Source organism: Mesoplodon densirostris, chromosome 6 (assembly GCF_025265405.1).
Source record: "Mesoplodon densirostris isolate mMesDen1 chromosome 6, mMesDen1 primary haplotype, whole genome shotgun sequence".
In the NCBI taxonomy this organism is placed as follows: Eukaryota; Metazoa; Chordata; class Mammalia; order Artiodactyla; family Ziphiidae; genus Mesoplodon; species Mesoplodon densirostris.
In genome coordinates, this window is record NC_082666.1 from 72,541,699 (window position 1) to 72,565,547 (window position 23,849).

Sequence of the window (23,849 nt, forward strand, 5' to 3'; positions counted from 1 at the left end):
TACTTCTCTTTCAGAGTTGGTGTAAGAGTATGCCTGGTCTGCAGTATATGCTCAGTTAATTAGAGCTATTATTATTGTTGTCATTTTTCTACTGTGTACCAGATACTGGGTGTGCTGGATACTTCCACTTGTATTGTTTAATCCTCACAATAACATTAATAAAAATATTAATATACACTAGCCTCCCAGGTGAGACTGAGAGTTTAAGCACCTTGCCCCAAGTCACATACCTAGTGAATATCAGAGCTGGTTTTATAAACACAGTCTGACCCCAAAGCCCACACTCATTCTCCTTCATGATGATGCCTGTAGCTACAGTACTGTAAGAGTTTTTAGTTAGCTTGGGAATTATTTTTGTGTGAAGGTCAAATGTGGAACCATTAAAGATGAGGTTCCTTACAGGGCTAAAATTCTGCTGGCAATACAGTTACTATGATTCATGAGACAAAGTGATTTCCCACCAACCACTTGTCTTGTGTATTTTGCATACTGATTGCTGAAAATGTTTGCCTTTTTTTCCCCCTGTGTCAGGCAGTATGGTGCATGTTTACATTGTCCTTTCTTATTAGTCCTCATAACAACCCTATAAAGAAGGCATTGTTTATTCCCATTTTACAGCTGAGGAGTCTGAATCGCTAAAACATTAAGTAACTTGCCCATGATTTCTTAATCTTGAAATGGTAGAGCTGGAAACTACACCCAGGACCATCTGACAACAGTCTATGCTCTTCACCACTGGATTAAGAGCCGTGACGGTCCCTGTAGGGAAGGGATAGCTCACACTCTGATTGCCCCCAGTGGTGTTACCCCACAGGTGTGTATGTGTATTGGTGCGTCTGTGTGTCTCTGTGTGTGTGTGCCCACGCGCATGCACACGCCCATGCTCTCATGTGCCATGTTTGCTCAAGCACACGCCTGCTGGGAGAAACTGTTTGGAAGCCTGATTACTAAATCATCAAACCAGGTTTACTGGATTCTTAGCACATTCCTTAAATGCAGTTTTTAAATTCTTATTGACTTTTTAAATTAGAAAAAAAATTTTTACCTGTTCATTTTTTTTAAAGTACTTAGGGTACTTAACCTTATAAAGAGTTTAAGTTGCTTCCCAGCCTATGTTCACCTTAATTCCACTGCTCAAAGGTAATGATTATTAAGATTGGTGAGTATTCCTTTTAGGTTTTTAAAAATGCTTCTGAAAATGAAATATATGCATGTATATGTACATAACATGTGCCCTGTTATAAAGTGGCCTCACATTCTGCATTTTATTTTATGACTTACTTTTTTTTTTAAATTAATTAACTTATTTATTTTTGGCTGCATTGTGTCTTCGTTGCTACACGCAGGCTTTCTCTAGCTGTGGCGAGCGGGGGCTACACTTTGTTGCAGTGCGCAGGCTTCTCATTGTCGTGGTTTCTTTCATTGCGGAGCACGGGCTCTAGGTGCTTGGGCTTCAGTAATTGTGGTACCCAGGCTCAGTAGTTGTGGCTCACGGGCTCTAGAGCACAGACTCAGTAGTTGTGGCGCACGGGCTTAGTTACTCCATGGCATGTGGGATCTTCCCGGACCAGGGATCAAACCCATGTCCCCAGCGTGGGCAGGCAGATTCTTAATCACTGTGCCATCAGGGAAGTCCCACTTTTTTTTAACTTACAAAATATATGCTTTTGCTTTCTAGGTCAATGTATGTAAATCAACTCCTTTTTAATTGTACAGTATAATACTTATGGGAACTTGTCATTTTTTAATCATTCCACTGTTGAAAGACATTTATGGTTTTTTCCACTTTTTGCTTTTATTAACAATGCTATATTAAATCTCCTTATGTATATTGTGTGTTTACACAGTACTCTCACACACATATATATCTCTTTGCATTCTTTCTTTAGGAAATATGTCTGAAAGAGAAATTGCTGGATGAATGGGTATGCACATTTTAAAGCTGGATAGATACTGCCATATATTCCTTCACAAAGTCCATACCAATTTAGACTCTCACCAACAGTGATTAGAGTGCTCATTTCCCCACCCTAGATATTGTCAGTCATTTATTATTATTTTTGTTTGTTTTTTAACTGTTTTGAATTTTGTTTATTTTTATACAGCAGGTTCTTATTACTTATCCGTTTTATACATATTAGTGTATACATGTCAATCCCAGTCTCCCAGTTCATCCCACCACCACTACCACCAGCCCCCTGTCAATCATTTTAATACTTGCCAATTTGTATAGCAAAGTTGTTTTGATTTTTCCTTTGGTTAGTAATGTGACTGAGCATCTTTTAATATTTTTATTGACCTCTAAATGTAGTTTAGTTATAATAGGAATTAAGTAACAGGAGCTACTACTTGGGTATCTATATTATTTATTAAGTAGTTTGCTTGCTCTTTCACCTGCCAGTCAGGTTGTGTCATTGGCAGCATGACACTTCGTTTTCTTAATTGGAACTCAAAAATTTATTGAAGAGAAGGAAAAGATCCAAGAAAATTTCTGTTTCATTGACTACTGTGACTTCTCTGTCAGTTAACTTAAAAACTATAGAGGGGCTTCCCTGGTGGCGCAGTGGTTGAGAGTCCACCTGCCGATGCAGGGGACACGGGTTCGTGCCCTGGTCCGGGAGCATCCCACATGCCGCGGAGCGGCTGGGCCTGTGAGCCATGGCCGCTGAGCCTGTGCGTCCAGAGCCTGTGCTCCGTAACGGGAGAGGCCACAACAGTGAGAGGCCTGCCTACCACAAAAAAAAAAAAAAAAAAAAACTATAGAAAAGTGTTTAATGAACATTATTACAGATTTAGTGCTTTTTCATTCTTTGGGGGAAGCAATGACATTTTTTCCAGCAGCAAATGTTTTGCCTTATATCTGAAACTCATGAAGTTTAGCCTCTAATGAATAAAGATCTTAAAATCAAGTTTAAATATTGTCTTATAACTCTATTTTAGGGTCTGCGCATTTGAACTCTTCAGATCTGAACATACTAATGGCAATCCGTGTCTTGTAATTCTTGTATTTTTAGTTGCAGTTTTCCTTGTAAATATGATAAGCAACTCATCGTTTAGAAGAAAAAATGTGAATAGCTTTGGATGGAATTTCCTTAAAGGGAAAACCCACACACACATCAGAAACATCTTGTTACTGGTAGCAAGGCCACTGTGTTAATAAAACAGAACAACAACAATAAAACACTAGAATTGGCTTGATCTGTGCCCATTCAGGTCATCTGGGCTCAGACCAGGTTGCAAAACAGTCCTAGTTCCCTTAGAATTCCTAGTTGATTTACTTACAATTGTGAGTCCTCTTTCTCATTACGGAAATTTTTGCTTTCTAACCAGACTGCTCTGGCTAAACTCTCTATTTCGTTCTTTTGTAAGGGCTTTGAGAACTTGACCTTAAAGATGCAAGTCTGTTGAAGTAAAAACATTCAGGCATTTTTCTAGATCACTTAAGTGTAACGACCAGCCACTCCTCTCCTACATTCCTCCGCAAACCCAATCTCATATCACACATCCCAGAGCAAAGCCTTTATTACTTCAGATTCTTAAATTCTGTCATCAGAATGGCAGAATGATTCAGGGGATCTGAATTAGCCAAATATTTACCCCAAGGTTGTTTGTGTCTGTGGATCTGGGCTGATGTAGTGTTTTTATCAATACCATTGAGGTCAGTGATAGTACATACATTTATATTGCAATATATGTTTTATAAATTACTCTTAGGTACAAGATCATTATCAGTGACTGGTAGCTATAAAGAAACTGCTCGATAAAATATTTGTTGGATGAATACCTGGATCCTCTTTATAACTTTATGAAGAGAGTAGGAATATATTTCTGCTCCTATTTAGAAATGAAACTCAGATTAGAAACTCAGAAACTCCTTGACCTTGGGATGGTTTCCTAAAAGAGTACAAAGTGTTCTGTGGATGAGTTGAGCCACTTAATTCTCCTGCCCACTCTTGTTCCTCTTCAGGTTCAGTGGCCTCCTGGCATCCAGCAGAAAATGGTGGCTTGGAGCAGCAAAACTCTCCAGGTCATCTTGACAGGGCCAATTGTATTTCCATTGTCTTTGTTTCTTCCTCCATTAAAAGAAAATTTCAGTGTTAGAAAGGGAAGTCACTTTATTTTTCTGAAACTCCTGATAGGCTATTATCTACAAAGTTCATAGATCAAAATCTTTGAGCTCAGTTTTGGTTCCTCTTACCATCAGTATCTTCACCAAAGGCTCTATATGTAAGTATCACTCACTCATCCATTTATTCATTCTCAAATATTCAGCTCCTATTATGTGCCAGATCCTGCTTGGGGGTGCTAAAGCTACATCAATAGAGAAAATAGAAGTCCCTCCCTGTCCTGAGCTTATATGTAAGGAATGGTTCTTGGCAAGCAAAACCTTTGAACTCAACCGTGAGACAGTATTCTTCATGGTCCATATGTAGGCAAGGAATCATGTCATCTATTTAATCCCTGTAGTATATGGCACATTTGAGATGCCTAATACATACTTTAAAATCGAGAGTTTGGTGTGCAGTGGGATGAGAGTAAGCAGGAAAGGAAAGACCCTGTAGACTAGACACACTCATCAGAGTGTGACCCCCAGGTGGCAGTGGGAAGAAGGCTGTCTAGCTGGAGGGGTGGAGCAGAGGAAGGTAGATCATAAATTGAGTTATCCACATTAGTAGTCAGTGTCCCCAAGGTTTGACAAGATGAAAAGGCAAGTTTCCTGGTAGCCAGATGGAAAGGAGTGACAGGAATTTGGGATCCAATGACATACATCAGGTTTTACAAATGCAGAATCCACTCTGCTTTCTTAAACCCACCTATATAGATTTCTTTTACTTCAAGCCCAGATTTCATCTCACTATAATATTCTAGACAGCAGATTTGGGGGAAGCTTAACAGTATGTAACAAGGACTTAGCTGTGAGGCAGAGGTTCAGCAGGAGAAACAATGAAGCCATCGGTGCAAGTGTGAGCTGGTGCCCACTCTTAGAGAGATTAGAATGCTGGAAAGTTGTATAGTCATAGACTTGGATTCAGGGAAATAAGAAATCACCTAGTTAGTGGAGCGGATATAATGTGGGAGTTTGGTTACAGCTAGACAGCAGAAGTCTGGGCCACAAGATCAGTGTGGGACCAACAGTAAGCCCAGAACTTCTGAGTCACTCAACTGAGGTCCCGTGATTGCACCTTGCCCAAGAAGAGAATGGTACTGGGGTGGGGAGGGAGATCATCCTGATCTATATCTGTAATCTAAAGTCACTTTGGGACAGTCATCATTGCTTTATCCCCAAGAACCCCCAGAGTCCAGCAGAAAAGGGCTGGGGGTGAGCCCAGGGGGAAGAGATGCCCAGACAAAGAGCTCTCCTCCTCCATTTCAAATGAACTCAGAGCTGTTCTGTTTTTTCCTATTGGTATTCCATTTGGAAAACTTGCCAAAGATTGAAAATCATGTAAAAATGTTCTTAGGGCTTCTAAACCTTTAGTGTAAGAAACACCTTGTTAACATGAACACTCCCAGGCCCTTCACCCAGAAGTTCTGATTCACTGTGTCTGCCGTAGAGCCCAGGTGGAGCTGATGCTGGGGCCCCCACTTTAACAACCACAGGCCTAGACCCTAAGTGTAGGACTTAGTGCCACCTCACCGTGCTTCCCCAATCAGAGGTGATGCAAAGGAAGCAATTGGCCAGTGACTGAGGGAATACTTTCCAGCTTCCTTCTCCCTTTACCTTCCGGGGAAGTCCTGTAAATGCAGCACAGCCTAAAAGCTGTAGAGGGCCAGGATGGCTCTCAGAGGAGGCTGCAGCATTTCGTGTTAATGTCCCTTTTAGTCTCTATCTGGAATCCTCTTCTCTGCCAGACCTTTCTGACAGCAAAGCTTGCTTGGAAGGACAAGGACAGATAGAATTAAATCTTCATTCTTTGCCGTGATTTCCTTCTTCTGTTTTTGGCTCAAGTACTCCTGAGTCAGAGGGTTGCTTGTGAACTTTATGCAACAGAGCTTGACACAACCGAGGGCAAATTTACATTTGTACTCAGAGAATGTAGGATGATAAGTAACACCAGGCTTATAATGAGGCAGTAGGGGATGGAATTTTCAGTGTGTTTTACTGTATGCAAAATATTTTCACACTTTTTATTTCATTTGATCCTTGTAGCCACCTAGGAGGGTTATATACACCAGCAACAGCGTAACTCCCTCTCATAGAGAAATTCCCAACTCATTCCTTTCAACCTTGACCCATGGCCAAAGTATTTACTTAACACACCCATCAGACTCAGAATGTCCAACTCCTCCACCCTTCATTCTGGGCTTTATATGTATCCAGGATTTTTGAGTCATAGGCGGGTGATGGAGTACAGGAGGCAAATCATGGGCAACTGGGCACTGAATCTCTTTCCGTTTGTTCCCTGTGCTTCTCTCCCTCCCTACCATGAGGATCATGCTGCCACAATATTATTATTTTCCCCCTTTTATCAATAGGGACTCATACGCTCAGAGAGGCTATGGTTTCCTCAAGGCCACACAGCCAATAAATGGCAAAGCTGGCTTTAACATCCATCTTAAGAATCTTTGGGTCTTCTGGTTTTGAGCATCTCTGTTTTATATAATTGCCATACGTGCATTGTCATTATCAGGATTCACTGAACCATTTTACTGCAACTGTACATACCCACATATGGCAATTACTGAGACACATTGCAATTAGTTTACTTCGGCAGCTTATCATTCTGAGAATTTGGAAGCCATAGGCCACACCACCACGCATTAGGGTTTTGGTTGGGTTGAAGATATTTTAATGAAAATCGATATAAAACCCAAAAGGGTTTTATACATGCCTTCCTTCTCACTCTGCTTTCTCCCATTTCCTTTTTGCCCTTTTCAGCAAAATGCTCTGCCCACTCTCATCCCCTTATTTGAAACTTTGCAGACATCGGTAGCAGACCATCTTCCTCTTCCCCTACCCCAGGTATACAACTTGGAGAGCGAGTGTGGCTCACAGTAATAAATGCTGTTAGCAGCTTGCTGCGGAGCAGGTGAGGTTCTGTGAGGTGCATGAGCAGAGGAGAGCGCCCAGAGTGTGCAGAATGCATCTCTCTGTGGCCTGCAGGCTAGTGGTAGAAGCTGTAGATGAAAATGGCCCCACTTCTTGGAACCAGGTGGACTTGTCTAACTTGAAGCCCTCACGCTGCAACCCATCTGACTAGGGGCTAGGGGACCAGAAGGTTGCTCCGCTGGTCAGCTTTCCAACCACTGTAACCTGGTTCCTTCAAAAGGAATGTGCCAAATGGAATGTTCAGGGTTATTATTTCCATTATTTTCCTTTTTCTTAGTACAGTAGTTGCTTAAATGTCAGTCTTAAATAGCTCGAGTGCTTTGCAAGCTGGTTTAGTTCTCAGCCCGAAGAAAAATCTGTCTTGCTAACACAGTCTGTGAGCTGTTCCTGTAGCTTCCCCATTTATAGACTCCATATTAAAATGAAGAGTCGGTTTCTCCATCACTTCCAGGGAGGAAGCTTAGTAGAGTTCTGACTACATGAAGACCTGGCTGAGGTTGTTGGCCAAGACCAGGAGCTAAGGGGAAAAATGGCAACCAAACTGTGGAGGCTTCACTTCGAAGATCAGCATCATTTTATACCTAAGGGTGGTGGGTTATGAGAGATAAATTGCTTAAGAATTGCATGTGCATTATACAGAATCTACAAATACTGCTAAGCTTATTTCATGGTAGTAATAATTGCTACTATTTACTGAGGGCCTACTACATGCTGGGGAATGCACTAGATGCTTTTATGAATGCTCTCATGTATAATGTTTTCCACAACCCTATAAAATGGATATTATTTTAAAAGAAGATGAGGCTCAAGAAGGAAAATAATTTATGCAAAGACACACAGTTGGTTAATGGGTTATCCAGGCTTTGAACCCAGATCCAGGTAGTTCATGCAATGGATAGAAATAAAATAGTGACTAAATCAGAAAATTGGCCAAGAGAAATTTCCGAAATGTCTCTGTTTCTACTCTTCAGGGTTTTTTGAATTTTTCAGTGTTTAGGTAATTTCATCAATTTTGTTAATTAATTCAATGCTTTTCTCCCTAATGAAAATGTTTGTACTTTATGAAATGTTGATCCAGTCTGAGTAACTTTGCCTATAATCTGGCAGTGAGGGACCTCAACAAAAATGGCAAGATTTTGTTTAAAATGATTTGTCTGTGAGCTTAAGCCCTAATAGTCTCTATGAACTGTTACCAGACAGACCAGAGTTTGAGTCCTAGTTCTGAAACTTGGTAGCTATGAGGATTTAGGTAAGTTATTTGAACTTTTTTGTTTCCTTGTCTATAAACTGGGGACGATATTAATTAACTCAAAAGTTGATGTAACTTAAAAAGAATGAAATATTGCCATTTGCAGCAACATGGATGAACCTAGGGAATATTATACTTAGTAAAGTAAGTCAGACAGAGAAAGACATATTATATGATATCACTTATATGTGGAATCTAAAAAATAATACAAATGAATCTATATACAAAACAAAAACAGACTCAGAGACATAGAAAACATACTTATGGTTACCAAAGGGAAAGGTGGGGGGCAGGTAAATTAGGAATATGGGATTAACAGATACAAACTGCTATACATAAAATAGATAAACAACAAGGATTTACTGTATAGCACAGGGAACTATATTCAATATCTTGTAATAACCTATAATGGAAAATAATATGAAAAAATATATATATATCTGAATCATTTTGCTGTACACCTAAAATTAACACAATATCATAAATCAACTATATTTCAGTTTTTTTAAAAGTTGTAAAAATGAAGATTTTCTATTTAAAACAGCTAAGATAATGCCTATCTCAGAGCAAATAAATATTAGCTCCTCTCCTTCCTTCTGAAAGAATTCTCTGAGGGGTTGGTGTAACACTAATCAAAATGTCTATAAAAATGCCAAAGCGGGCCTCCCTGGTGGCGCAGTGGTTGAGAGTCCGCCTGCCGATGCAGGGGATACGGGTTCGTGCCCCGATCTGGGAGGATCCCATATGCCGCGGAGCGGCTGGGCCCGTGAGCCATGGCCGCTGGGCCTGCGCATCCGGAGCCTGTGCTCCGCAACGGGAGAGGCCACAACAGTGAGAGGCCCGCATACCGCAAAAAGAAAAAAAAAAAAAATGCCAAAGCAAAGGGACTGCAAATGAGAAAACTCTGGACTTAGTAGAAAAGTAGATGATGACTGTTTTAGCTCTGCTCCCCATTTGTTTTAAGATAAAGGCTAGATCCATGAATAGTTGCAAATAGCTGGATGTTTGTAAATATTAAAATGATTGTATGAATTTTCCACTTTTCTCTTATTTGCACAATAACATATGAACATAGTATTGGTTTAAAGGCATATGGTTCAACTTCCATCTCTTTGTCTATAAAATGAGAACATTTGTTTGAATCACCTACTTATAAGACAGGTATATCAGAGGCTGCCTAAGAAGGAGTTTTTAAAGTTTTTTAAAAAGGTACCATGTGAGTAATAAGTGTATGATTCCCTGGGCCTTTCTCTGAGTAAAGTTGGAGGGCATTAAATCATGCTGAGAAGATGTGATGCCAGAGATCATATTCTTAGAGCCTTTAACAGCTTTACCAGAGACTTACCTATTTTTTTCCTCTTTTCTGCTCATTGGCTTGTATCATGGATTGCAGAAGGTATTTAAAGGGGAGAATGCAGAGAGTACAGGGAACGCACAAAGAGCCATAAGAGTGTTGGAGAAGAAGAAATAAGGGTAACGAAAGGGAGTAGGCCATGCATCTTCTTTCTGTGTCCCTATCCCTGGAACTCTCTGATTTGAGCCCTCTCGTTCATCACTTAGGCTTTTCCATGCCCCTGCACATGCAGCAATCATGACTGAGGCCCAAAACTCTACACTTCCTAAAGTAACCCACAAAATTATAGTCTCTGTGGAAAAATGATTAGAGTTGTAAAGCTTATAAACATACATCCCTGCTTCCACTTGGCTAGCAAACAGCTGTACCACCAAAAAGCTGAGCACTGCCAGCTCTGCCTCTGTCACTGACATCTGCTTATTCTCCTACCCAGGCACAAATTGATCAGTACCACTGGCAAAAAAAACCCCTACTCTGCCAGGGCTGGTCCTCAGCAGAGCTATGGGATGACCTCCTAATTATAGCCACCCTCACCAGACAGGGCCAAACAAAAGGGACCATAATCACTACTCTTTTTTAAAAGTTTTGGGAGTGCCCAAACTTCTTTCTTATTTGAGCTCTTTCCTCTTCCTATCTTGAATGCAGTCTAGAGAAAAAGAGTTGCATCTCTATATATTCCTTAAAGAAAATTTCCTTTTTATTGTCACATATAATATTAAATTGTATTACTTGATTTCTCATTTGTACGTTTATCTTCCTTTCTCACTGAAACATAAACTCCAAGAAGGCATGGAGTATGTTTTATGCACCACTGTGTCTCCAGCACCTGAGTAAGTGCTTAGCATACAGTTGTTGACTAAATTAAGGCATAAAAGTTGAAACGTTTGTGTCATTAGAAGAATAGGGAAGGAAAGTGAAAAGAAACATTTGTAGAGTGCTGTGTGCAGGCACATGCTCAGCCCTTCACATGGGTCATCTCTTAATCCTCTTTAATCTTTGCAGTTACCTTACAAAGTAGATACTGTGAACCCCCGTTGTATAAAAATACAATAACAAAGGCAAGCACATGCTTAGCCAGTGTTTCCTCTGAAAGGTCAAGGGGACAGATGACTCCTGAGATTTGGGCAGTATCTGAAAACAGCAGTGTTTGGCCTGGATGCCTAAAATGATACTCTCCGATCACATGGGAATTGAAGGGCTTTCTTGTCTGAAGATATTGAGGGGTCTTGGGAAGCAATTACTCTCAGCATTGTTTCCAAGGAGCTTCACAAAGGGTCCTGCCCAGCCTGATCAGGCCACACTCTGGTTGAGGAATTAGTTCTGGGGGCCCTTCCTGATGCCTGTGATGGGCTTCACAGTGGGCTGTCTGCATCTATAAGTTGGCATGATGGTCTGGGCAGAACCTACCGCAGGAAAGGGTCAGTCTTGATTCTGAATGTTGTCCATCCAACTCTTTTCCTGGTGCCCAGAGTTTGGTGGTGGTTCTCAGCCTCACCATAAAGGAGAACAAGAATTTTGTTTTGCAAAGCCATCTACTATATATATAAACAAACCCATTAGGGGCACAGCTCCTGACATAGCACCTTGACAAAGTTCACGCTGATGGTATTCATCTCCACCTGTAAGTGTAAGGTAGAGCCTCTGTATTGAACTGTATTTCATCATCAAGTGGTAGGGAAATTGGAGACCCACCTATACTGTTGCCACTCCCATACACACAGTGAGCTAGGCCCAGAGTCTGCAGGAAAGAAAGTGGGTGATGTGTTTCCTTTTCCTTCTCTTACTTCCAGAAAGGAAAGTGGTTCCTGCAGGAGAGCTGAATTGCCCTGGAAGTTTAGCTTAAAACAATGCGCATCAGCCCTCATGAGGGTTGTGAGTTGGGTGACCATTATTTATTTATTGAAGTATTTATACTCTGGTTCCTTCTACCAAGATTAGAGTGTAAATTTGTAAGGAAAATATAAATGTAATAAAGAGTCTAATATACTTCTTATCTTGAACGCCAGGAGTCTAAGAATCATTATCTGGCTTTTATTTAAACTCTTGGTGGGTCATATGTTTTTTCTCTAGGAATTTAATCAGAAACATTACTGAAAGTCTGTTAAACCTGAGAATGCAGATATCCCTAGAGTTGTGCTGTCCAGTACAGTAGCCACAAGCCACATGTGGCCATTTAAATTTGATTAAAACTAAATAAAATTTAGAAGTTGGTTCCTCAGTCAACTAGCCACATCTCAAGTGCTCAGTAGCCACATGCAGCTACTGTATTGGACAGTGAGATAGAGATCATTTCCATCAACACACAAAGTTCTCTTGGACAGCGCTGCCCTAGAAAATACCCTTCTATTACTGTACTTAGTCATGTGATTCCTTTCTCCTCTAACTTCTTCCACTCCCCTTCCACGTTGGGAAGGAAATCCACACTCAGCTTCACGGGGCTACTTTAACATCATTAAGCAGCAAGAGTAACCATGAACTCCTGATCTAACGGATCATCACAGAGCTGTCAGTGACCCCACATGACAAAGTAAAGAGGAGAGGTTTTTAAGAATGAATTTTAGGGCTTCCCTTGTGGTGCAGTGGTTAAGAATCCACCTGCCAATGCAGGGGACACGGATTTGAGCCCTGGTCCGGGAAGATCCCACGTGCTGCAGAGCAGCTAAGCCCGTGCACCACAACTACTGAGCCTGCGCTCTAGAGCCCTCGAGCCACAACAACTGAGCCCACGTGCCACAACTAGTGAAGCCTCACGCCTAGAGCCCATGCTCCGCAACAAGAGAAGCCACCGCAATGAGAAGCCCGCGCACCACAACGAAGGGTAGCCCCCGCTCGCCTCAACCAGAGAAAAGCCCGTGCACAGCAACGGAGACCCAATGCAACCAAAAAAATAATAACAATAAAATAAATAAATTTATTTTAAAAAAGAATGATTTTTAATACTATGTGAGCTCATAGGTAATATTAGGGGAGAAAACAGGATACAAAATAATATGTATAACATTCCAGTTTTGTGTGTATATATCTGGCTATGTCTGAATTGTAGGAATTAAGATAGTTTTACTTTTCTTTGCATATACTATTCTACATTTTCTAGTTGGTATAATTAATTCAAAGTATTTTAATAATTAGAAAAACAAGTTTGTTTTTAGAAGGGAAAAATACTTCCCAAAATTGACAAGAGGAGGAATGATTCTCCTTGACCTTCAGGAGCTACAACTTGAGTAAAGTCAGTTTATCTGCAAGTTCCTCTTCTCCTCCTCCATTCTTGGAGGTAAAATATCTTCTAAAATGGGGGAGGGGTGATTTTCTAACTAAATGTGATGACTAATATTTATTGCCAACATAAACTTATGTGTGCATTCTTCTGCTATTGTAAGTGTATGTGTTCTTGTTCCAACTGCATTATCAATCCTCAAGGACAAGGTGTTATCTTCTACTTCTTTGGTCTCTCCAAAAGCACCTTGACCAGCACTCAGTAACTATCATTGACTGACTGACTGACAGATTGGCTGACCTTGCCATCACTCTTATGTTTTATGCCCATGAAATGTGTTAACATCTTGCTGCATTTTTAGAAATTAATTAATTTATTTGTTTTTATTTTTGGCTGTATTGGGTCTTCGTTGCTGTGCCCGGGCTTTCTCTAATTGTGGCGAGTGGGTACTACTGTTCGTTGCAGTGCATGGGCTTCTCATTGTCGTTTGCGGGCTCTAGAGCGCAGGCTCAGCAGTTGTGGTGCACGGGCTTAGTTGTTCCGCGGTATGTGGGATCCTCCCGGACCAGGGCTCGAACCTGTGTTCCCTGCATTGGCAGGCGGATTCTTAACCACTGCACCACTAGGGAAGCCCCAGCATCTTGCTGCATTTTGCTTTGGGCCCTCGAGGTAGTGTTCCTTCCAAACTTACTGCATGAAATTCAGCAGCTGGAATACAGGAGCCATTCATCAGAAAATTAGTTAGGCTTTCTCTGGGTTTTTGTGTGTGGCAAGATCCTAATGGAATCTTTTAAAATTATGTTAGTTTTATGGAAATAGCAGTGGGAAGAGGCTATGTTAAAGCTCTTTGATTTGAGTGACCACAGTCATCCACACCAGTGTATTTGGCATCTCTAGTAACTGGCTTCTTGAAGGGAGGGATTTGATAAAGAGGATTTTCTTTCCCTGAGTTGGCTGTGAGAGTGGTAAAACATGCTTGTGGGGCCATTCTGGTTTTGACTGTTTCTCGTGTCAGCCAAGAAAGCCACAGGCAGGAACTACAGTTCACTCGGCCCTCTCACTCAGACCCAGATGGACAGGGGAAACTGGGAGATGGAGCTCAGGATGTTGGGTTTACTATTTAACTTCACCGGGTGTATTTCACTGCATTACAAACCTTTTGTACTCTTAAACTTTACAGCACTCAAATGTAGATTGAAGCCATGTGAAATTCCTGCCATGTCTTCAAAGCAGGGAGGAGACAGGAAAGAGAGAATGAATTGGTTTTCACAAAAGGCCAGTGGAAGTCTCTATCACTGTCCCTGACATACCTGAATGATCAATGTCCCTATGTGGGGAGTTGTGGGAGTCTCTCTTCCTAGAAGGTTAATATTACACTGAGGAATGCTATCAGGGTATATATGAGTGACAAGTATGAACAGAGCCAGCATAGGGATAGAAATAGCAAATATTGTCTATTTTGTTCAGTGAGGCGACATTACATTCTAATAAACCAACTGTGATGGTTCCTGGTAATGTTTTCCTCCTGATGGTGATGCCGTGATTACACGTGCCTGGCCACTGGGTACCCAAAGTCCAGATCAGTCCAAGGAACTTCTCAAATGAAACTGCACATCCCAGGTCTTTCAGCCCACTCAAGTTTGTTGCTGTTTTGAGCCTGCATGGGGGTGAGTGAAGAAATCAGAATGTGTGTCAGTTAGTGCAGGATCTAGGAACCAATATGGGAAAGAGGTATATAGCCCAGGTCCCGAGGGCCAAGAATGTTCCAGAGGATTCCACCTGGGAACTGGAAGTGAGCTACATGCCCACTGCCTTGTCCATTCTTACATTTGATTATTGTTGAAGGACTTACTTGTTGCCCTTTTGAAAATTTTATTTCTCTTAATAAACATTTTACTTTTGAGAGCTACATTATTGTGATGTAATTTTACTTTTTTATTTTTCTTACTTAGCAAACATATATAAATTATGTTATTAAAATATATTATATAAATATTAATCATATTCTCAGATTATATTGTATAATATGTAAATATTAACTCAATTTAATCTTCATAATAACTCACTAAGGTATAGGTACTACTTTTTTTTTTTTTAACCATTCTTTGTCCTGGAGTAAACCTTCTTTGATCATGTTCTTTTTTTTAAAATTTATTTTATTTATTTTTGGCTGCATTGGGTCTTTGTTGCTGTGCATGGGCTTCTCATTGCAGTGGCCTCTCTTGCTGCGGAGCATAGGCTCTAGGCTAGCAGGCTTCAGTAGTTGTGGCTCACGGGCTCTAGAGTGCAGGCTCAGCAGCTGTAGCACACGGGCTTAGTTGCTCCGCGGCATGTGGGATCTTCCCGGACCGGGGCTTGAACCCGTGTCCCCTGCATTGGCAGGCGGATTCTCAACCACTGCGCCACCAGGGAAGCCCCTAAGTACTACTTTTAATCCCATTTTACAAATTAGAAAGCTGAAATACTGCAAGGCTAAATAATTCACCAAGACTACATAGTTGGTAAGTAGTTGAGCTAGAATTTGAACCCAAGACGTCTGGCTCCAAAGTACTTGTCCTTCACTGATACTAAAATTCAGAAAAACATAAAGCCAAAAAAACCCCAAAGACAACTATAAATATGTTGCCTTGCAATCTGTCCTCTACATAGTCTTCCACATAGCTGAACCCAGTCTCCCTATTCAGTTTTGTATCTTGCTTTATTTTCCAACTGAACCTTATAATGGTCTTTCCACGATGTTAACTCCTTGTAAATACTGTTTTCATGGCTACTTAACATTCCCATCAGGTAAATGTACCACTGTTCAACCGTTCTCTTATGGGTGGCCATTTTTCCTTGTCAGTTTTCTGTTATGACAGCTAGCACTGTGATGACTACCTCTTGCAGAATTTCTTCTGTTTTTCAGAATACACTTTTAGGATACATTCGTGGAAGAAAAATTCCCCTGTACAGAAGTATGAACACTTTTAGGTTCTAGATGCAGGTTGTCAAGTGATTTACAGAGGCTTGTACTCCTTTGCAATGTCTGCACACTCTGCACAGGTGCCTTTGTCACCAGTCTCAGTCCAGCACCAAGAATGACTTTCAGAAATCTTTGCTAATGTGATAGGTAGAACATGGTATTTTATCATTGTCTTGATTTTTATTGCTTTAACAGCTAGAGAATTGCCAGTTGTCCATATTGGTTGATAAATTATATGCGTATTTGAGTGATCTGTTTGGGTCCTTTGCCCGTCTGCCTACTGAGTCCATGCAGAAGACTTAGGGCATCAAAGAGAAGAGCCAGTAGTTTTCCATTCTTTCTTCTCCTGCCTTGACATGGAATTTCCTTATGTTTTTTCCTAGTCTATACTGCTAACATGAATTTAATCTTCCTCCCAAACCTTATATGGATTTTTCTCTTGATTCTATATAAAGTATACTACTGGTTACTTACAAAGGATATTATTTTGTTTTCTACTGTGAGTGTATCCTGTTCATAAATTTGTATCCATCCTTCTGTCTTGTATCATAAGCTCCTAGAGGGCTGGTCTGTGGCTTTGTGAGCAGTTCAGCACACATTCTTTGGTGATATTCCTAGTGACCATAGAATAGGCCTCCTGGCCAAGGGTAGTCTGCCTTGAGAGTACTAATCAGAAATGAGAAGGGTGTAAGCATAATAGGTTGGATGTGTTAGTGTGCCTCAGTTGTACTTAAAGAGAGCTAAAAAGAACCCAACCCAAATAGCACCTTCCCTACCTGTTGATAGGTGACTCCGTAAGAAACAGTTCTAGAGGAGGAAAGCACACAGGACTAGGGCTCCAAAGTCCATGAATTAGTTCTGTATTCACCATCGTGTAATGTTTGTGGAAGGAACACTGGGGCACTTCCTCTACTAATCCCTTGTTGTTGTTTTTTAGGGTTGTTTTTTTTTTTTTTGCGGTACGCAGCCCTCTCATTGTTGTGGCCTCTCCCGTTGCGGAGCACAGGCTCCGGACGCGCAGGCCCAGCAGCCATGGCTCACAGGCCCAGCCACTCTGCGGCATGTGGGATCTTCCTGGACCAGGGCACGAACCTGTGTCCCCTGCATCGGCAGGCGTACTCTCAACCACTGCGCCACCAGGGAAGCCCTAATCTCTTGTTTTTTTCACCAGAAACAGAGTCATGATATCAATAACTGACATTCATAAAGCACTTTCACATGTTATATATGGATTTCCTTATCCAATGACTTGCTTAATCTTCATAATCACCCAGTGAAATAGACAGTGACTTTCACATGTTAGAGTTGAGGAAACAGGTACCATGAAATAAGGTATTGAATGAAGATTTCATTATATTTTTAAAACCGTATACTCCAGAAAGTAATCTTTTACTTAAATTTATTATGAGACAAGGAGGAGAAGGGAAATGGTAAGGTATCATGGAAGGTGTGGAGAATCATAGAAAAGGACCACATAGGACCCCAAGGGAAAAACTCCACTGAGTAAGAAAAAAATTGAAAAGATAAATGAAACAAGATTAGCAAAATGTTGATTATTTTCAAATATTAAGAAATCTTTCCACGTATTTCTTCATTATATTGTGTATTCACTTCCAGTTTTTCTATTTACTGCAAAGATCAGCAATAATAATAGTTAAGTAAATGGTAGCATATCTGACTATGAGATACTATGTACCTATTCAAAACAATGAGGAAGAAAAATATAAATGTGTATAATTGTATCTGTTGGAAGTGCAGGTGGACTATGTTGCATTTTTTTAAGGTGAGCATTGTTAAGAGCTTTATTCAGGTTTTTATGAAATGTGAAAAACAGACTATAGAATAAAAGAAGTTAAGGAAGATGCACTTAAAACCTGGTGAGAGGGCATGGGGTAGGAATGTCCCCTGAAGGACAGGCCTTCAGTGTCCAGGACTCTTTGGAGAGTCTAGGGAAGGTGTGAAGCCCTTCAGCTTCAGGTACTAGAGCAAGAAATAAAAAGCCCCTGGAGGTAGAAGAGCTTCTGCTCAGGTAGTACATTATGGATGCTTGGTCAGAAGGTTTTGTAGGTGGGCTTAAGGGTTAAAGGCATTTTGTCATATGAAGCCAGGCTGAGTGAGGGTCTAGCCAGGTTGAAATGATCTTCTGAACTTGTGCCCTGCAGTAGCTCAATGCCATGCTTGCATTTCAGGATTTTATGGGCAGCTGCAGACATTCTGCCCCCCACATTACCCTGACTCTCAGAGAACCATGCCGCCTAGCAGCTCCTGCAGTGTGGTGCCTTCCTTCGAGGACTGCCTGGTCCCCACGTCTATGGGCCAGGCTGGCTTTGACGTTTTCCACAGAGCCTTCTCAGCTCACTCGGGCATTACAGGTGTGTTGGTGTCTGTGACTTAGACACTCGGGCAGACAAGCAGGTGAGATCAGGTGGGTTTTCCACGACCAGCCTGGACTAGACTTGACCCAGCACACGACCCTATCAAATCCTGTTTGGTCTGCCCGTGAAATGTCTCTCCTCTTATCTTCCTCTCCAGCCTTTCTCCAGCCCCACTTCCACCACCCTCGTTCAGGTGCCACCATGTCTCTCCCAGACTTAGGCACCAGCCTTCCAACAAGTTCCTTGAGTCAGCTCCTTATCTTTACCATTCTGCCCTCCGAGCTACCGTAACCATTGCCTTCCAAAAATGAAGGATAAAATAAGGTACTTTTCCTGTTCAGCTACCTTCAGTAGTTTGTAGTTTCCCAGAGAATAAAGTTGACTGTCCTCAGCAAGGCATTCGAAGCCCCCAGGAGTTGAGCCTGATGGAACTCTCCGGACCTGTGCTCATGTCTCATGTGCCCTCCTCACATGTCTCCCTACATACTCTGTACCTGAGCTTTGCCAGCACACTTGGCCCCACATGCCCCCTCTCTGTCTTCGCTCCCTCTTTCCTCCTCCTGGTATGTTCTTTCTTTATCTCTCCGTCTGTGAGAATGCCATCCTTTTTTATGGCTCAACCGTAATATCACCTCCTTTTTGAGGCCGCCCTCACTCTTCCCTACAGAACTTCACTTTCATTGCCACTCAGCCCATCTCTTGTGCCAAGTCCTATTTTAGCCACCTGCCTGCACATCAGCCTCTTCCCCCACCTAAGGAGCCCGAGGACGGGGAGACCCACTGAAGGGCCTGGCCCGGCACGGTTTCCTCCTCAGCCCCAGCCAGCATTTGCTCCCTGCATGCCCAGCGTCTGCGACAAGGTAGCAGTTGACTTGTGCGCTCTTTCTCTTCCAGTGTGTGATCTACCTTCGGGTTCCTCAAGCCTTTTTGGGGAGTCTCTTCGCGGTGGACCTGAAGACACCACGTTCTTGCAGATCAGCGCTGTGGATCGCTGTCCTAGCCAGCTCTCCTCTGTCTATACTGAAGGCTAAAGGCTCCCCTAGCCTCCAATACCACTGGCGTCCAGAATCTTTTTGTTCCTTGCCACCTTTTCTTCTTATACTTTCACAGACGATAAGAAAAAGGATGTCAAGCGAATCAACGGAACCTGCCAAGTCCCAGGTGTGTCTTTGGAGGGCAGGGCTGAATGGTCAGAGCTGGGCTTTGTAGGTGTGTTTGCAGCTGCTCCTTTTTCTCCCTGGGTTTGCCGGTGACCAGCAGGACTCTTTTCAAAGGGAATTCAGAGTCTCACTCTACCGGATACCTGTTACTTCCTGGCTGCCAACCTTCAAAGGACACCAGTGAGATGATGTGCACGTGAAAGTGTAATTTGGGGATTTGCTGAAACTCCAAACAAGGAAGGGCGACCCAAATTGCCAGAAGCACAGTGAACTGTCCCACCCAAGAGCCAGGCACAGCAAGGGGAACCCACTTCCAAAGCACAGCATGGGCTCAGCTCTTGGAGGACCCCAGGTTTCCCAGTGCCGGCCTGGCATCCAGTGAGCTGGCTGCCTCTCTCCTCTTAGATATTCCCACGCTAACCAGTTGCTTTTCAGTGTTTCTCCAAAAGCAAAATGAGAAGGTTCTGTCAAGCACAGGCCCTTGAGAAGCACTACAACTTGTTTTATATTCATGCAACCTATCTTAGTTCTTTGATTTTAAAGACTTGTTATTTACTTCTACTTTTTAAAGGAAAAAAAATATTTAGAGGTCTGTTCTTTGGATGGAAATAATTATTTTAATGCCCCCAGCTACGTACACCTTGCCTCCGCTGCGGCTCTGCTTGCCCGCACCCTGCAGCACCTGTGAGCGCCCGGAATGTTAGTGTTGCATTAGCAAAGGCTACCTGAGGGACATGGGGTAGGCCACCCTCTTCCCAGTGCTGCCACAGAGACCCTCGTGAGTTGACTCTTCAGCGGCTCCACCTCGAAGACATTTTTCAAAGGAAAAGGTCACTTGACTGGCTCACCCATGGCCTCCGCTCTGGTGCTCTGCCCAGGGACCTGCTAGAAGCTGTGAGAGCAGGGACACACGGAGGTGTGCTCCTGGGTTCTCAGAAAACCAAACTAGAGATGCCTGATGTCTGGCTACTTTGCACAGCCTCTGCTCCCTCTGTTAGGATCTCCCCTCACCTGTCTGTCTGTTGCTCCCTTGCCTTCCTTCTCTCCCTCTTTTTGCATCGCTCTCACCATCTTCTTGACTGTGGTTCAGACATGCCCACCACCCGCCATTGCCTGCTCACCACCTCTGAGCAACGTCTGGCCAAAGGCAGGTAGAGGGGACAGTTCTGGAAAGGTGGCCAGAAGGAGGCAACCTTTCTGTCTGAAACTCTGTTTTGAGGGCCTGGAATTTACCCAGAGCTCTTGGCCATTTGATCTCAAACCTGAATAGAATGCCATTTTCTGTGACGCCTTTACCAAGTTATTAAAAAGATCCAGAGTCCTATGACATAGGCTATAAAAATTGCCAAAACCCCAAAACACCTGGTAGATTCTGACATTCCAGAAGTATCGCCTCTCACGATTTCTTTTCTCTCTCTTTAAAAATGTTCTCTGAGGGAAAATGAAACAATGCTATTTGTCAAACTGGGATAATTATAATCTTCAACAAGACAATTAAACAGCTTGGTGTCAGACTTGGGATCCGGTAACAGTTTTTATCCTGACAGACATGTCCTTCCAGTCTGGCTGCACGGTCGGTAGTGTTCTGCCTGATTCCGGACTTCATTCTGACACGAAGTAGAATCAGCCGAATAAAGAACAAAGTGCAGGGTCCATTTTGACAGTGCACTCAGCCAGTCTAGTTTCTCTGGCCAGTGGGCTCTGATCTGAGGAGAGCCATCATGCAGGCATCCATGTCTGCGAAAGAGACAAGTCATTCACTTTACAAAAATCTGCTCTGCTTTACAAAAGAATTCACGTCAGGCTTTCTTTCCACATGAGTTCTCAGACGGCACACAAAGTCCCACCCCTCTGGCAGGCTTTGTGGGTTGTGTCACTTGGCCTAACCAGGGACCATGTCCTTTGTCACACCCTGCAGAGAAGGGAAAGCTCTGGTATCTTAGAGAGACAATCTATTCATTCTAAATCCTGGAGCCTCTACAGGGAACTCAAAACACATTTCATTTGTGTGATGAGGAGGAAAAAAAATGGAAAGGCAAGGTTGTTACTGCAGCTGATGTTGTCTGCCTGCCTGTGGCTTCTTGCTATAATTTAAGGTGAAAACAGGTTAGCAGGACAAAGCCAGAAGCTGAACCTCAGAAACTTTGGCTGGAAGAGATCCTCCTGCACATCTGTAGCTTCCCCGTTGGCCTCGCTGAGGCCCGAGGGAACCAGGGGGTGCCAGACAGCAGCGCACCTGCGGAGCCTCCTTCCCCAGCAGGAATTGGGAGAGGGAACAGGCCCGGTGCAGCCTGCGAGGCTGAGTGCCCCTCACTCCCCTTCCATGTTTCTCCTCAGCTGCAGGTTTGAGCTTAGGGCCCCAGGACATGACACCTCCAGGTTCCTTGGAGACAACACACGCTGCCCTGAGATTCCAGAATCTCTCCTGACCTTAAAATTTGTTCCCTGCTTGCTTTCACACTGCACAAGATTTATATATGCTTTCATCATTATGTTTGTAGCAGTAAAAGTAGAAACTTCAAAAACTCATTTCCTTCCATTTCCTGGTCTTTTTACTCTTGATATGTAACCATTTTTGTAAACATACGAAGAGAGATTGTCATTCCCCTTTTTTAAAAGACTGGTGCTTGTGAAAATACACACAGCACAAAGCCAATTATCCTATTACATTAAAAAAAAAATCAGTATGCCTAGAGACATTTCACTTGCTGCATTGTCTTAATTCCCTAAAGGGACTGCATCAAAATGCAAGTTGTAATTTAGCCTCTGATCAGCTGCTAAATATTATTTAAATATTTACTAGACCTGTGGGGTATCTCCCATTACCCATGTCTACCCCAAATTATTTAGGTGATTCCAAAATGAACAAAAGGTCTTCAGTCAATCACAGCAAAGTTTCCACTGATAAAACAGAGCTTTGGTGTTGTTCTGTTGTTTTAAAATTAGCAGCTGTCAAGCACTTAGCATACTAGAACAGAGGTAAGTGTTCAACCCCCTATCCAAGAACCTTGCTTCCCAGTTGCCTTGAAGTATTGGGAATAGTGATTGTAAATGTCCAATTTAATTATTTGGTATTTTATTTGACTGTTTTGACCATGTTGTTTTATAGCAGCATTTTTAATGGCACTTTTTGTTGGTGGTGTGGAATTTCTGTGGTTACATTTTTTTTTTTTTTTTTTTGCAATGAGTAAAGAAAAAAAAACACTCATTGGAGAGATGGCGAGTGTAGGAAAGAAGAGATTTATTTTGTACAGACAGCAGAGCATCCTGTGTAATGTTGCTGACATAAAGCACTTTGGGGGAAAAAAGTGGAAATCTGTTTCCCATAAATCACACAGACTCTTGTACATAGTTATATACACTCACGTAGAGAAATGAACTGCATATATCATACTGGATATGGGGCTGATTTTACTCTAGGGGCACATCTGGTGCTTATTGTCATAAATCTTTTAAAGAATTAGGTACACTTTTTTCTATTAATATGTATAGTTTTGTGATTTGTCACAGTTATGTTTCATATAATCATAAGTTATTTTGTCTTGTTTCATGAAGTCCTTTTTTTATGTTGAAAGTAAAATGAAGGGATTGTGCACTTGGTACATAATAAAACTGGAAATAGAGGATGCACCCACCTGCCTGAAATCCTCCTTTAGCATGTCATTTTAAAACATGATGGCAACAACCATTTTTTGTTTGTTTGTTTTATTATTTTGTTTAGTTTTACCATCCGCCTCAGTCATATTGGATTGGTAGTTATAAGTAAAAGCAGATGGGGGTGGGGGAGGGAGTGTCCAAGGCCAGTTTTAAAATGACGCATCGCTTTGGGCCAGAGCTGCAGCCTGGATTTAATTATAGATATGAGGACGAAATGGCAGTAAAAATGAATGTGTCCCTGAATCCTTTACATGTTGGGAGTGTCCATAAATAAAACATGAAGTTTTATTTCATCAGATTTAATTAAAGCTTTTATACATGTTTTATTGGTTATTCTATTAATCTGCTTCAAAAACTGGATAAATGTGTGCTAGGGTTTGGGGTTTATTTGTGCCTTTTCAATGTAGTGCTACATCATGCTTCAGAAATGCCTTTAGTGCATGGTCCTCCAGGTGATGGGGTTTCGGCATGCTGGCCATTGGAGTGGGCCCTTTCTGCCCAGTTTTCCTAAAACCCTGCCAAGAAAGACACAAGCATCAGCTTCCTGTGAACTAATAACCTGACCTTTAAGTCCTCTGATTTCCCAAAGGAGAAAGGGGCAGTTATCATTTCCCAGATTCCTTGTCCTGTCTGATAGGCTTCTTTCCTCAGCTCCCCTCCTTAGGGGGCAGGGAAGGGGAAAGGCTTGTCAGGACACTCACACATCTGACTGACCCGTGAGCCAAGCACAGCACTCTAAATAAAAGACATCACATTATCTCAAGGATTATTCTTAGAAAATTGACAGTTTTCTCACTGAATTTTTAAGACTTGAGAATTATGTTAAT

General features: G+C 42.1%; 1 protein-coding gene across 3 annotated transcripts in view; it reads left to right on the forward strand.

Moving 5' to 3' along the window:
- GLIS3 (GLIS family zinc finger 3) overlaps window positions 1-21,254 on the forward strand; it is a 524,679-nt gene extending 503,425 nt beyond the window's left edge. For 2 of the 3 annotated variants that reach the window (XM_060102230.1, XM_060102228.1), the window contains 2 exons: window positions 18,020-18,202; window positions 19,100-21,254. In XM_060102230.1, coding sequence (XP_059958213.1) covers window positions 18,020-18,202; window positions 19,100-19,236 — 320 coding nt within the window. In that variant the 3' untranslated portion in view covers window positions 19,237-21,254. The remainder of the gene's footprint in view (window positions 1-18,019; window positions 18,203-19,099) is intronic. The other variant, XM_060102229.1, reaches the window with a different exon arrangement.
- The last annotated feature ends 2,595 nt before the right edge of the window (window positions 21,255-23,849 follow it).